The sequence below is a fragment of the Elephantulus edwardii genome, unplaced genomic scaffold, assembly GCF_000299155.1.
Source record: "Elephantulus edwardii isolate Elephantulus edwardi_28Jun2011 unplaced genomic scaffold, EleEdw1.0 scaffold00091, whole genome shotgun sequence".
NCBI classification, from domain to species: Eukaryota; Metazoa; Chordata; class Mammalia; order Macroscelidea; family Macroscelididae; genus Elephantulus; species Elephantulus edwardii.
This window is the reverse complement of record NW_006399841.1, coordinates 1,079,583-1,095,436: the sequence shown is the minus strand read 5'-3', so window position 1 is coordinate 1,095,436 and position 15,854 is coordinate 1,079,583. Positions and strand designations below refer to the sequence as shown.

Below are 15,854 nucleotides of genomic sequence, written 5' to 3'. Positions count from 1 at the left end.
ACCGTCAAATCAGATCTGACTGGTACAGGAGGAGATTGTCCCTCCTTCCCCAGCAGAGCATCTGGTGGATTCGAACCGTGCGCCTCTGGGATTGTAGTTGCAGCTCCTTACCACTAGGCCACCAGAGCTCCCCTGAGATGCTCTTTATGTGCAGTTTGCTAAGCTCATACCCAGTCACTCCCTTTATCAGACCAACACTGCTGAGCCTCAGCCCTCACATCCCACTACCAGAGGCCCCAATCCCTGTCACCAGGGGTTTCCTGTTGTTGGCAATGGCCCCTTCTTCCATGTTGTCGCTAGAGGGCACTGACTCAGTCCTGATTCACAGTGACCCCGTGCACTTGAACTCAATACCGCCCTGTCCTGTACCATCCTCACAAGCATTGCTGTGTGTGGAGCCCCCTGGTGGGGCCAGTGTAACAGTTCCCTCATTGAGGGTCTTCTGTATCTCAGGCCTTCGGTGTTACCGAGCATTGATCCTCCTCTAAGAAGAGGTCCCTCCTGCTGACATGTCCAAAGCACGTGGGAGTAACGTCTTGCCTGATTCTAAGGAGGTCTCTGGATGCTTTTCTTCCACGACGGGTTTGTTTGTACTTTTAGCATTCTGTGGCACTTGCCTAACACCAAACAGTGCAAAAGCATCAGTTCTCCTTCAGCCTTTCTTATTTATTGTCCAACTTTCCCATGCATCTGAGGAGACTGAAAATAGCAAGGATGGGCCACCTGTACCTTAGTCCCCAAGTTGACATGTTTGCCTTTTAATAGGTGCGCCCAATGCAATACGTCACATGATTCCTTGACTGCTACTTCCATGAGCGTTGATTGGGGATCCATATGTCTGCAGAATTACTCCAAAGAACTCAGCCCCCAGGAAATGCTCACAACCTAGCTAACAGGGAGCTCTGGTGGCCTAGTGGCAAGAAGCTGCGCTGCAATCCCGAAGGCGCATGGTTCGAATCCACCAGATGCTCCACTGGAGAAGGAGGGACAATCTCTTCCTGTGTTAGTCAGATCCAGATCTGATTGAACAGCACACAACAACAACAAACAAACAAACACCAAATCTAGCTAACCCCACACTGCTTGTTGTGCACAACCCACTTCCCACATCTCCACTCTGTCCCCTGGGTAGGGTCCCTGTTTGGCCCCATGTGACAGCCTTCTGTCCTCAGGGCTGTAAGTAACAAGGAACGTCTTTGATCTACCTGAGGGTCATTGTATCAGTGTTGTATCTTTCTGTTGTCGCATTCTAGCAAGTATGAAAGCACTCTCCAGTCAGGACCTCCCCCAGGTCATCCCACCGTACTACCCACAGAGTGGTGGGAACTGGTAGCGTGGCTGGATACAGTTGTTTTACAACAGGAGGATTGACATGGAAGGGATGGGAAGACATATGAGGAAGGGGAACCTTGACAATGAACTTCAAAATCTCCATGTTCCTCCTGAGAGTGACCCAGCACGGTGAACGCCAGTGTGTCCTCCCCAGGTGCTCGCGGACGTGTTTGGCGCCCCAGTGTACGTCACAGACACCGCCAACTCGGCCTGTGTGGGTTCTGCATACCGAGCTTTTCATGGTAGGTCAGTGGGTGGGGCCAGCGGCCTGTGCAGCGATGGAAGCACCATCTGGGCTGAGGGGGGTGGGAGGGGCATGGATTCCCGATCTGGGGGTCTTTAGCTTCATTTCTCTCCACCCTGTTGTCGTTTGATGCCGTAGAGTCAACTACAACTCACAGAGATCCAGTAAGAGCAGGTCTGAACTCCACGCTCTCCTGTGCTAACCTCATCATCCCTGCTGTACTCGAGCTCATCATGACAGTCATTCTGTCAGTGCAGCTTGTTTGAGGGTCTTTCCTCCTTCCCTGACCCTCCACCTTTCCAATCATGCTGTCCTTTTCCGAGGACTAGCCCCTCCTAACAGCATGTCCAAAGTACGTGAGGTGAAGTTGAACTATCTTTCCTTCTGAGGAGCACCCTGACTGGACCTTCTAGAAGACGTATTTGTCTATTCTCTTGGCAGTCCATGGGACGTCCAGGACTCCCTCCTGGCAGGCTAGGATCAATCCAGACCTCCTTTATTCTCTACTTTCAGTGAGAAAAGAAGGTAGAGAGCTAGCTGGCATAAGGCTTGCTCAGCGTATGGGTAAGCACAGGACGCTGGGAAAGATCTGGGCACACTGGAGGGCACTTAGGCACGTATCTGCACAGCTGGTCAGCAGGAGTGGTGGACAGAATCAGGAGCAGTGTTCTCAGCAAGAGGAAGAGGTTTGGACAGAGCTGAAGGCTTTAGATATGAACAGTCCAGGACCCTGGACAGCTCCAAGCAGGCCTTTGTTCTAACGTTCTCCCTAGAAGGCCTGCACCTTCTAGAATCTCCCAGGGAGAAGAGGAGTTCCCTGCCCAGCGGTGCTGTCCACCCGGGTTCTTCCTCCATCTGTGTCCGTTTGCCTGTCCACCGCTGGCTCGAGGCATGCCTCAGTCTGTCCTCAAGCATCCTGCTTTTTCTCTCTAATGGTTCTGTTCTTTTTCAGTAGTTATTCTTGACTTCTTAATACACCTGTTTAAACTCCTACATATTTTTCAACATTGAAAATTAATAAGTATTTTAACTTCTTCACACACCAATTTGAATACACATGTATTTGCTTGAACATTGAAAGTTATTAGTGAACATATACTGATCTGTCCCTTTGCTGTACAGAGGAGAGAATTGGTACATCAACGAACATTCCATATAATGTATGCGAATGATTGTCTAAATTACAAAGTACATGTACAAAACACTGAATTACTATGTTCAAGCCAATACTACTACACTAAGACAAGAATATTCCATAAAGTGAAAAGGCTGTGAGGCAGAACAAATTGCTTAAAGACAAGGGTAGCTAGAGTGTGATGGGCAATGAGGAGGGCTCAGGTGGCCCCTCACCTTCTGGTACATGACAGGTTAACGGGCCTCTTTAACAGAGGTCAAAACTCCAACAAGCAAGACCAGTTAGGGCCCTGGTGATATAAATGGTTAAGCTTGTTGCTGCTAATGGAAAGGTTGCTGGTTCTAGCCCACCCAGCAGCTTGTGGAAGAAAAATCTGTTTAATCCGCTCTTGTAGCACAGGATGACAGCTAAGAAAACTCTGTGGGCCAGTTCTGCCCTGTCCCTCAAGGTCGCTATGTGTCATAGTCACCTCAACGGTACCTCAACAGTACCTACCACAAAGACCTGGGTTGGAAGCTTGTTTTCTTTTTTCTAATCAACTGTATTGAGGGATAGGGACCAGTTGTCAGCACCATGATAGATGGAGAAGTGATTGAGGTTGTTAACAATTACAGCTTTCTCTGCTCCACAATCAAACTCTCTCAGCACCAGCAGTCAGGAAATCAAAAGATGAATTGCACTGGGAAAATCTGCTGTCAGGGACCTCTCCAGAGTACTGAGAAGCAACAGTGTCAGTCTAGAGACTAAGGTGTACCTGACCCAGGTCATGGCCTTTACGATTACTTGTTATGAATCAGAAAGCTGGACAATGACTAAGGATGATAGAAGAAGAATCAATGTCTTTGAGTTGTGCTGGAGTAGAGTCTTGAACATACCATGAGCTGCCAAGAAAACAAATAAGCCTGTCTTGGAGAGGGTGAAGCCAAGTTTCTCCTTGGAGGCTAGGATTTTGAAGCTCTGTCTCACATAATTTGGGCACATGGCCTTAGAGAAGGATGTCATGCTTGGAAGGGTAGAAGGTCAGCACAGGAGAGGCAGACTCCAGATGAGATGGATTGATACAGTAACTGGGGCAATGGGGGTAGTGTTTCAGAGTCAGTGGGATGGGCTCAGGACCGGGCAGGCTTCGGAGCTGTTGTACACAGTGATGCAGGCAACTCGACAACACACAACAGCAACATATTGAGGGATGATTTATATAACAAAAAATTTACCTGTTGTAAGTGTACAATTCCGTGATTTCTGGTAAATTTACCACGTGGTACCATCTCCACCTAATCCAGACTTCACCGTGATTCACCCCAGTGAACCCCTTTGCGCCAGCTCCCCCGTTTGGAGTGTATAGTCGTGTGAAAGGCACTCTTCCTTGTAGGCCTTGCAACTGGACCAGACGCGCCCTTTGCAGAGATCGTGAAGTTGGCCCCTCGCCCCAGATTAGCTGCCACCCCAGCCCCGGGAGCTGCTCAGGTGAGACACCATCAGAATTTGGTGAAAGTGTTCGCTTGGGGAAAGCTGGCCAGGCTTTTTTTCCATACAGGTAAGTTTTTCCTTTGTCCTCTGCTTTAATCTGGATGTGATAAAGTAAAGGAAAAATCCTCCTTTCTTGAGATTATCCAGTAAATTGAGCAAAAGAAATCAAGCTGTCATCTGAGATCCCTGGTTTTACAGCCCTAGGTGTGCCTCAGGCTGGACCCTTCCAGAAATGTTGTTGTTGTTATGTGTCGTTGAGTCGCTTGCAACTCATAGCGACCCTATGTACAACAGCCCTAAACTCTGCTTTATCCTGTGCCAATCGCACTGTCTCTGACACTCCCATCCCAATTACCCCAGTCACTGAATCAGTCCACCTCATAGAGGGTCTTCCCCTCTTGCGCTGTCCCTCCACCCTCCCAAGCATGATGTCCCTCTCCAAGCAGATACTTGATAGGTGCTGTCACTTAAGCACAAAATGTGCTGAGTTTAGCACCCAAATCTCAAATCTGGATCCAGCGTGGCTGTGTTGTGACCTGAACCAGGAGGTCCCTGTGAAGGTAGACCCCACTTAGGTTCCCCAGAAAGCAGGTCCTGAGATGTCCTTTAGGAGGGGGTGAGGCGTCTTGGAGAAGTGCTTTTGTGATCCACACCTGAGGAAGAGAAAGGTGGCACAGTGCATTGCAAGTTTGATGGCGCCTTCAGCCAAGTGCCTGAGGCTGGCTGGCACCCAGCTGGGGTGAGGGGGCCGCACCAGGCTGGGACAAGGCAGTGTAACTATAACCGAATTGATTCTCAAAGGGACTGACTGCTAAGCTTTGTCTCTCAGCAGGCCTTCGGACAGCTGAGAGAGCAGGTTTTTCACTCTCGTGTCCTCCATTCTCTCCATCTGTCCATCACACCCTCCACCACCACTGTTCCTACAGAACATCCCAAAGCCCAGGAGCAATTTGCAGGGAACAATAGGGGCTTCTGAGAATGACCACGTTTGCAAACCAGCAAGTGAGCCCTCAGCTTCTTGATCGTTGACAGAAAACATACGGATTCCCGGGTCAGAGACAAGGGACTGTATCACAGCACAGAGAACAAATGATGACCACTTGATGGGAAGTCAAACGGGGCTTCCCGGAGTATGGTGTCTCCTAAGGGCGCCCTTTCTTGCCTGCTCTGGTCACATAGTAGGTTACAAGTTGGATTGCTAATCTTAAAGGTCAATGGTTCAAATCCACCAGATGCTCTGTGGGAGAAAGATGGGCAGAGTTTGCTTCTAAAGATTTACAGCCTGAGGGACTTGATGGGTGTTGGTTGTGGACATTAATCAGGAGGTTTGAGGGGGTTTTATAGTGTGTTACGGGTAGGAGGGCAGCAGTGGGTCGGTGGTACAATTCTAGCCTTCCATGGGGAATCTGGGTGCAGTTTCTGCCAGTGAATCTCATCACTGCAAGGCTTGCTTGTTGCTGGGATGCTGACCAGGTTTCAGCAGAGCTTCCAGGCTGAGACAGACTAGGAAGGAACCTGTCAATCTACTTCTGAAGGGTGACCAGTGAAAACCCTGCAGACAGCTGTCCACTCTGGTGTACATGGAGTCAGCTTGAGTCAGGGGCCACTGCGATGTCCGCCGTCAACACCAGTACAGGTAAAGAGTCAAGGTGATTCCCGAAAGACTTGGACCATTATTGTGCAGTGAGCATTTCTAGTTACCTACATACCTAGTCACTTAGACTTTTTTTTTTAATTTTTATTATTTACTTGTGTGTACCATCAAATCAGATCTGACTGGTACAGGAGGAGATTGTCCCTCCTTCTCCAGCAGAGCATCTGGTGGATTAGAACTGTGTACCTCTGGGATTGCATAGACTTTTTTTTTTTACATTTCTGTCAATAATAAAAATAAATTTGGTGTGTAATTTGTTTTTTTTTAAAGAAGTTTTCCCCTATAAATTTGAGAAATTCTGTTATTTCCTTTTTCATGAATTGATGCCTACTGTCTTTGGGCCAAAAAAAAAAAAAAGGAATTACAAGTAAATGAGATGTTTGCAAGTAAATGAGATGTAACATTTTAAAATTGCAAGTTGCAAATAGATGCAGACCTTCAGTCCCCTCCTCCCATGCTAACCTCTCTTTCTGCGCATCCAGGTCTACGAGGCCCTCCTTCTGCGGTACGCCAAGCTCGAGCAGAGAATCCTGTCCCAAACCCGGGGACCCTCAGAGTAAATTCTGTTGGCCCAGGCTCTGCGCGCACTTCCCTGCCTGTCCGGACTCACTGATGCCGCCTGGAGATGTGGGCCTGGACATTCAGATCTTCCGACCTGCCTGTGCTCTGCTCCCCATGCCGACCCCTCACGTGCCCAGTCCAGGACCCCAAGAGCTCAGTCTTAACACACCTTCCAGAGGTCATGGGCTGCTCGTGCACTGTGCAGGAAAGCAGCTCTGTCTTCCTGTCTTTCATCCAGGAGGCAGGACCAAGCTGAGTTTGGGACATATATAGTAAAAATTATGACCTTTTCCCCTTTCAAAAAGCAGAATTAAAACTAGGGCAGGGATATCAGAATGGACGAGCCAGAGCCATCCTGCACACGCTGACCCCATCGACCCTTCCTCTCCATCCTCAGATCCCCCAGCCCATCCCCTTCTCCAGTCCTGACTCTCTGACCACAGGCCCACACACCACCATCCCACTGTCCCTTCCTTCGCTGTATCCCACATCACAGCTCTCATCCGATCTCCCTCGCTCCCCTGCTCTCACCTCCCTCACTCAATCACACGCATTAATTACTGTTGTGTCAGAACTGACTAATAGCTGACCCTCCCTCCAGTGAGTTTTCAGAGGCTGTAAATCACATGGGAGAAAATTTCCCATCTTTCTCCCTCAGAGCAGCTAGTGGATTCAAACTGTTTGCCTGTGGGTTGGCAAAGTAACTTTTTACCCACTAGGCTACCTCCTCCTGTTACCTATAGGAAGCACCTTCCTAGCTCCCTTACTTGTCTGCCTGTGACCCCCCTCCTTCCTTCTCAGCCACCTTTCCCTTCAGCCTCTGCCCTCTGACCCTCTCTGGTGCCTTCTCTCCCCACCTGCACCTGGTGTAACTCACCACTTCCCACTTGAAAAAGGTAGGAAACTCAACTCAGTGGACATACAGTACTGTCCATCTACCCCACAGGGTCACTGTGAGTCATCGCTGACTCAAACAACAGGACAGATTTAACATATTTTACATTTCTTTCCCATTTACTTCTAAAATAATTCTTCAGCCTTTTTTGGGTAGCCTTTTATTAGAAATCTTGGAATAGTGTTAAGAGACAAAAATTTTACTTTAAACATAAGCTACACTGAAAGAATGCAAAGTTCCCAGATTGTGAGCTTTCAAATGCTAGCAAGTTACACAACACAATTAAAATTGTGTTTCCCGTTCGCTTCAAGAAACTTAAATAAATACAGTCTCCTGGACTGCCAAACAAACAAACAAACAAACAAACAAACAGATGTGTCTTGGAGAGGGTGCAGCTGGAATGCTCTTTGGAGGCAAAAATGATGAAGCTTGGTCTCACATACTTCGGTCATGTTGCTAGGAAGTGCTGCTCCTTGGAGAGGGAAATGATGCTTGGAAGGGTGGAGGGTCAGGGAAGGAGAGGAAGCCCCTCGACCAGGTGGACTGACGTGGTGGTGATTGTTGCCGTGGGCTCTAATATGTTATGTAGTTTGAGGATGGCACAGGACAGGACAGGGTTCGAGCAATCTGTTGTTCATAGGGTCGCTGTGGGTTGTACTTTTATTTGACAACATGCAAGGAAAAGGAAGCTGTGGAGGTGTAATCTGTAGCAGGGTACGCTGCTAACCCAAAGACCAGGCCTCCCCAACAATTTGAATCCACCAATAGCTTTTTCCACTTTTGATAAAATCTTTCGATGAGCTTAAGTATGTAATTTGCATAAGGTCCCAATTCTCTAATTTGTCTCCTGATGTTTGTGCATTTTAAACCATTTTCCTATCTTTAATCTTTAAGTAATAAATTACCATCTTTTATCTTGAATAATAAAAATTATTTTTGAAAGCTTTTTAAAATGATTTTTACCTTCATTTTTGAAATATATTGGGGGGAGGATTGTAGATTGACAGTTTTTGTTGTTTATTCCAGTACTTCAAAAATGTTGCTCAATTTTGCTCTGACTCACACAGTATCTGTGAAGTCTCTCTCAGCTGTCATTCTTATCTTTTTCCTTCCCTCCATAATGTGTGCTTGTTGCTCTGCCTGCTTTTACAGTGTCCTTCTTATCAGGATACTCAGCAATTGATGATAATGTGCCTGGCTGTTGCTTATTTTTGTTTATTTTCCTTGGAGTTCACAGCCCTTTTGAGATCTGGGAAAGGAATTATTTTCATCCAATTTAAAAATACTTCGATCATTTCTTTTTTTAAAAAAATGTTGTTTGAACTTTGTAATTTTTACAATATGAAACAACCCCAAAAAAAGCAGTATCAAAAGTAGCAAAGAATTGACAGTATTTCTGTATCAGTTTTTTTGTATTTTTTTTTTAATCGGGTGTGTGTGGTTTGAGTAAGTTGCATACACAATGGTTTTCCAACCTCCAGTTTTCATATCAGTCAGTGAGTAGGTGATCGTGAAACTGGTATCCCTGTAAATATCACACCCAGACTGATTCCCCTCTTGGTGCATTTGAGTGTATATTTTGAAGCTACTGAAGATTGGGGTTGTGTTTGATTTAATTTGGGTTTGTAGGCCTCAACTTGTTGTTGTTGTTGTTTACCACAGAGTCGGAGCCAACCCATAGCTGACCCTCCAGCAGGTTTTCAGAGGAAGTTAATGGCACAGGAGGAGATTGCCCATCCGTCTCCCGTGGAGCAGCTGGTGGCCTTGAACCCTGTGCCTTCAGGCTTGCTGCACAGCATCTTGCCACTAGGCCACCAGAGCCCCACCCCGTTTACAGAGCTAATTTAGATTGCCTGACAAAGTCAACATTTTTGCTGTGTGCATTTTCTTTTTTAGAAACACTGAGATAAAGCACAGAAGTTATATGTGTTTTCGTTTTTAAAAAAAGATTTTGTGTTTTAGGTGAAATTGTACACAGAAAATGTCATTCCCATTTACTAATTTTTATAGGAATTATTCTGTAACACGTATCACAATGCTTACAGTGCGTCAGCTTTCACATTATTTCCACGCTGTTATGTTTCTGTTGATGGGGCTTCTTTCCCTTCTCAGCTTTGCTTGTGGGTAAATGTTAACCATTTGCTCTCCTGTGTCTGATTGTCTAAGGGACCACATTCCTCAGGAATGATATTCATTTAAAAGTCCTATTTATTATGTGGCAGAAAGGCAACCTTGAGGGGTAGCAAGGTCAAAGGCTATCTCGTGGTGACAGACTCAGGGGCTCCTTGGATCTTCTCCACCACTTTTTACTTTCTGAGAATGGTCCATCTTTCTCTCTCTCTCTGGGATGTATCTTTCTTAATTCATTTACTGTCACCTTAGAGGAAAAAAAGGCTCCAGATGTTACTCCCCAACCCAGGGTGCTGCTGGTGGTGTGTACAGTCAAGTCAGAACCCATCCATAGCTAACCCTCTGGTGAGTTTTCAGAGGCAGTTAATCACAGGGGGAGGAGATGAGTGTAAAACATTAACTTTGTAAACTATTAGTTGACTAAATTGTCTCACGAGATTAGAGTCCTAAATTTGACCAATCCCAAGAGTTGTCTGGATACGTCTACAAAGTATCTGTGACAGTGTCCTCTGTGTGCTTTCCTATGAGTCATAGCTGAATGTAAAGCATAACAACATAATAACACAGCACATAGCAACAGATGGATGTGCCTTAGTTTCTCCATTTCTATGCAGAAAAGGGAGCTCTGGTGGCCTAGTACAAAGGGACTGTGTTGCCGATGTACCTCTCTGGTGATTTGAGTCCAGCCACTGCCCCTTGGGAGAAAGATGGGCAGTGGCTGGACTCCTCCAGTGTGATTTGCAGTCCTGGGCATCCCACTAGAGGATCAGCTATGAACGGGTTCTGACTCCATGGCAATCAATCTGAGTTTTTAGCTTTGACCTATATATTCACACACACACACACACACACACACACACACACACACACACACCACACACACACATATTTTTTTGGTTGTTACCACTGTGGATGCAAAATTGTGTATGGTATAAACATTTCTCAAACCGGACCTTTATTATTGTGTACTATCTAATGCCGTTTACTTTGGCTAAGCTGTGTAGACTTGACTTATATTGAAACTGTCCATCTCTTTACCAACTCTTAACGATGTCTATTATCTAAAAAGGATTCTTCCCCCCCCCCCCGCCAGAAAAGAAATAAAAAGGATTCTCCCTCCTTTCCCTCCCCATCTCTGGTAACCATCAGAGAACCTTGCTATCGTCTGTATCCCTTGTTATTGTTTGATGCCCTGGAGTTGAGTGTGACCTACAATGATCCTATGAAAAACAGATCTGTTCTAGCCTTTGTCATCCTCACAATGTCTCACATACTTGAGCTCATTGTTGTAATCACTGAACTCAGAAATCTCCCGATTTTGCATGAATTCTTCAGCTTCCAGCTCTTCTTCGCTTGATGATACGATGTTTGAGTCTATGCATATGATACTTGGAATTCAGCACAAGATCATGGAGACACCTCTCTCAGATCTCAAGCATTTGTCCACTAGCCCCAAACCCTTTGAACTATTTTTTTTTACTCCTTAACTTTCAATTGCTTCAGACTTCCTGATCTTTAATCTCTATCTCCCTCTTGTCACTTCTACAAGGGACTCTATTGTGGGTAGGTACCCTTAAAAAAACACTTTATTAATTTTCATGAACATTTACAGAGACTTTGGATTTCCAGTCATTCGTTGTTGCACTTTTCTCCCTGCCCCCACCCCCACCCCAGTTCGCTCCTCTCTTTGAAAAGAAAAATTCCTTCATTGGTACACAATCCCGCTGCCTTCCCCCCACTCCGAGTACACCCCACTGTTGTTGTTTAGTGCCATTGAGTCTCAGGCGACTCATAGCGACCCTATGAAGAAGAGTCCTCAATGCTTGGGTGTCTCTCATCCTCTCTCCAGGTTCATAGGGTTTCTGGAAGTGGATGCCACTCCTGCTTCTAAGCTTGTTTTAATCGGGGAGCTCCACCCCACTCTGTCCGTATTGGGTGACCAACCAGGACACTCCACTATGCAACCTTAATTCTGGACTCTTGTGATGACCATAATACCCTATCATATGTTGCTTTTAAACTGTTCTCTTCCTCCTCTGTTTCAATGCAGTATACATACTTTATCCAGTTTTTCTCCGTCTTCCCCCAACCCTGATGTCAGTCCCATTCTGCAGCAGTGGCCTATACAATATTTGTCTTTTTGTGACTGAGCTATTTCACTCAGAATAATGTCCTCCAGCGTCACCCATTTTGAATAATATTGCATGAGTTCCTTGTTTTTCTTAGACACAGTGACCCCCACGTACAAGTGACTGAAATGCTGCGTGACCCTGGGCCATCCTCACAGCGTCCACTGTGTCCAAGCCCACTGTTGCAGTCACTGCCTCCTTGAGTGTCTTCATCTCCTTCAATGACCTTCTCCTTTTCCAGTCATGATGTCCTCCAAGGATTGGCCCATTTTACAACATTCCTAAAGTATGTGAGACATTAGTCAGACATCTTTATGAGTGGAGATTCCAAAGTGTGATTCCTGAGGTGTTCCTGGTGCTTTGGAGACTGGGGTGGAGGAATCTTTTCAACTTCAGTCCGGCAGATTATATGTTGCTTATGTTTTACATAAAGAGCCCTGGTGTCACAAGATATGTCAGGCTAATCTTATACTGAAAGGTGGAAAGCTTGAAATTAGAATTCATTTGTAAGAAGAAAGATGGGCAGTCTCCTTCCACAAGGATGTTTAACTTCAGAAACCCAATGGTGGCAATGGGCTTTCAGGAGCCCTGGTGATGTAACTTGACAGGAAGGTCAGTGGTTCAAACCCATCAGGCTCTCTGTGTAGGGAAGATGGACAATCTCATTCAGTCAGGACTTACAATCTTGGAAATCTGATGGAGGGGTACGATTTGATGGCAGTGGGCTTGGTTTTGTTGTTACATATGGTAGATTCTTACATATCTTGTGAATAAAATTTATCATAAATAATGCAAAATACTGAAAGATTATAAACTTCACCTTCCGTCTAAGGGAACGGAGGCTCAGAGAATTGAAATGACTCCAGTTTCCTGCCACCTCCCTCCATCTGCATTTGCCCTGCCTCTGCTTTATTCCCAGCAAGGCTGGGAATTTTGTGGCAAGTCAAAGGAAGAAGGAAGACAGTTACTGAGGATGCTGTGAGGATTCCACCAGCTCGTCCAGAGCTGGGAAGACTGCTCCCTTTTCAGCAGGGATCCCTATTACTACCCTGTTGTGTAGTGGGTTTGATTGGGCTGCTAACAGAAAGGTCCACAGTTTGAATCCACCAGCTGCTCTAAGGAGGAACAAGGAGGAAGTATCCTGCAGTTGATTTACAGCCTCCAAACTCGAGGGAGTTTTGCTATGAGTCAGAATTCCCTGGATGCCAGTGAGTGTTGGTTTAGAGTTTAGGTATGTGATAAAGAGGTCAGGCTCTGAGATGGCAAAGCAAAGCACCCAAGGAGAAATCTTGGGTGTGAAAGGGAGGCCACAGCCCATCCTGGATAAGATCTTTAACTGCTCAGGTGTGGGCGGCAGTAAGAGAGCCATTCTGAACCTGCAGATTGATTGAAGGAGGCACAAATGCTGAGGACCACCTGGATTGTTGTTTTGTGACTCATAGCAACGCTGTGCACAACAGCTCTGGCCCCTGCCCGATCCTGAGCCAATCTCACTGGCCACGGTGTCAGTCTATCTCATCCAGGGTTTCCCTGTCCTCTGCCCTTCCAAGCATGTTTTCCTCCAAGGACTGGCCCCTCCTGGCCACATGTCCAAAGTATGTGAGACAGGAGCTTCAAATCCTTGCTCCAAGGAGCAACTTGGTTTCACTCTCTCTAGGACAAGCCTGTTGGTCCTCTTGGCAGTCCATGTATAGTCAGTGCTTTTCTCCAGCACCACAACTCAAAGGCATCAATTCTTCTGTCATCTTTAGTCATTGTCCAGCTCTCTGGTGCACAGCAAGTAACTGCAAAGACCATGGCCTGGATCAGGTACACCTTAGTCTCTACACTGACTTTGTTGCTCTTCAGTACTCTGGAGAGTTCACTGACTTCAGCAGACTTCCCCAGTGCAATTCATCTTTTGATTTCCTGACTGCTGATGCCAACAGTGTTAATTGTGGACCAGGTCAAGTAGAAATTATTAACAACCTCAATCACTTCTCCATCTATCATGGTGCTGCTGCCAATTGGCCCAGTGGTAAGAATCTTTGTCTTCTTGATGTTGGGCTTCAATCCATATTGCAGACTTTATTTACACCTCCTACAGCAAATACTTCAGGTTCTCTTCAGTTTTGAGAAGCAAGGTTGTGTCTTCTGCATAACGCAGGCTGTTGATGAGTCTTCCTCTGATCCTGATGCCACATTCTTCCTCATAAGGTCCAGCCTCCCAAATGATCAGTTCTGTAGATAGATTGAAAAGGTATGGAGACAGAATGCATCCCTGACATACTCCTTTCCTGATACTGAACCATTAAGTGTTTCCTTGCTGTGTTCTGATGATTGTGTCCTGGTCCAACTATAGGTTTCGCATGAGCATAAACAAGTGACCTGGAATTCCCATTCTTCTCAGGGTAAGCCACAATTTGTCGTGATCCACGCAGACAAATGCCTTTGCATAGTCAATTAAACACAGATAGATATTCCTCTGATACTCTCAGCTTTTAGCCAAGATCCATCTGATAGTGGCGATAATATCTCTAGTACCACAGCCTCTTCTAAACCAAGTCTGCACTTTTGGCAGTTCTCTGTGAATATACTGTTCCAGTCGTTTGGGGATAATCTTCAGGATTTTGCTTTTGTGTGGCATTAGTGCCATTGTTCAACAACCTCCACACTCTGTTGGGTCACCTTCCCTTGGAATGTCTATAAATATGGTTCTCTTCCAATCAGTTGGCCAGCTGGTTGTCCTCCAGACTTCCCAGCACAACGTGGTCCAGGGCAACATCTGTTGAGATATGTCAGTTGGTATTCTATCAATGCCTGGGGTCTTGTTTTCTGCCACCCTATGGGCTGCTCGAGGCCCTGTTCACCTGGTGCTGCTCTGGGTGGGCCCCTTGTTAGGTGCCTTGGAGTCCACTAGGACTCATAGTGACCTTCTGAATAGCCCAGACCACCAGGATCCAGAGGGATGCCCTGTGGTATGTGCAGTGAGACTGCAGATGGCAAGACCATTTATCATATTGAAGAAATCAGCCCTTTTCAGCTAATTTTCTCATCAATAAAGATAAGGGGCTCTGATGTTTCTTAACTCTCAAAAACTCATTGAAACAGATGAGAGGGAGAAATGTTTAAAAGGGACATATGATTAGGTATTATTTTCATGACAGGAGTCCAGAACAAGGCTGCACAGTGGGGGGGGGGGAGGGATTGTGTAACAATGAGAAGAAAGAACTGAAGGGGCGGGCTAGACAGGGAGAAAAGTACAGAAATGAATGAACAGATATCCAAAATATCTGTAAACTTTCATTAAAATTAAATAAAAAGGGAAAAAAAGGAAAAAAACCCTCATTGCCTTCTAGTTGAAATCGACCCATAGCTGATCCTCCAGCGGGTTTTCAGAGGCTGTAAGTTACATAAGCTGACACTGCCCATCTTTCCAGAGAGGGCCAGACGGTGGATTCAAACCACTAGCCTTCAGCAGCATAATTCCTTACTGCCTAAGCCACCAGGGAGTCCTGAATGGTTTATGACTGATAGAAGCAGTTGTCATGGCTCAGTGGTGAGGAACTGCGTTGTTGCATTGCAAAGGTGGTTGTGGTTAAGTGCCCTCCTAGCAACATGGCCACAGTATGTGAGATGAAATATTATCTTTGCCTCCAGGGAGCTCTTGGGTGCACCCTCTCCAAGACATCTCTGTTCTCTGGGTGGACCAAGGCATCCATTCTTCTTCCATCATCCTTAGTCAACGACCAGCTCTCAGCAGTGTAGCAAGCGATTGAAAAGACCATGACTTGGGTCAGGTTGGCTGGGGCTTTAGTGGTAAGAAGCTGCCAATCCCAAGGCATGTGGTTCAAAGCCACTAGTTGCTACACGGGAGAAAGACGGGCAGTCAACTCCCAGAGTGATTTACTGCCTATGAAAACCAGCAGGAGGGTCAGCCAAGGTTGGGATCCGACTCCATAGTCCATAAAAACAACGCATAGGCACCCGGTTCGAATCCCCCAGTTGCTGTAACTGAGAAAGATGGGCAGTCTCTTCCTGGGTGATTTACTGCCTCTGAAAACATGCTGCAGGGCCAGCGGGCTGGAGGGCCAGCTAAGGGACATCGCAGAGGGGAAAGCGAGGGCAGAAGGGAGGCCCGCTCCGGCCCAGGACGGTCCTCCCACTCCGGTAAGGCCGGGTAGCGTTGAGTCTGGAAGGTGGGGCACAGCGGGCGCGGTGGATGCAGTGCCAGGGCCCGGCGCCCCGCAGCGAGGGCAGCGCACAGTCCAGCGAGTCCTCTGGCTGGGCGCGGGCCGGGGGCGGGGCTTCCATGTTGTTGTTTC

At 46.6% G+C, this 15,854-nt stretch overlaps 1 protein-coding gene across 1 annotated transcript in view; it reads left to right on the top strand.

Moving 5' to 3' along the window:
- The window catches only part of XYLB (xylulokinase homolog (H. influenzae)), a 55,431-nt gene extending 49,036 nt beyond the window's left edge, over positions 1–6,395 (top strand). The window contains exons 17-19 of the mRNA XM_006890651.1: positions 1,487–1,574; positions 4,084–4,178; positions 6,318–6,395. Of these exons, the coding sequence (XP_006890713.1) occupies positions 1,487–1,574; positions 4,084–4,178; positions 6,318–6,395 (261 nt within the window). The remainder of the gene's footprint in view (positions 1–1,486; positions 1,575–4,083; positions 4,179–6,317) is intronic.
- The last annotated feature ends 9,459 nt before the right edge of the window (positions 6,396–15,854 follow it).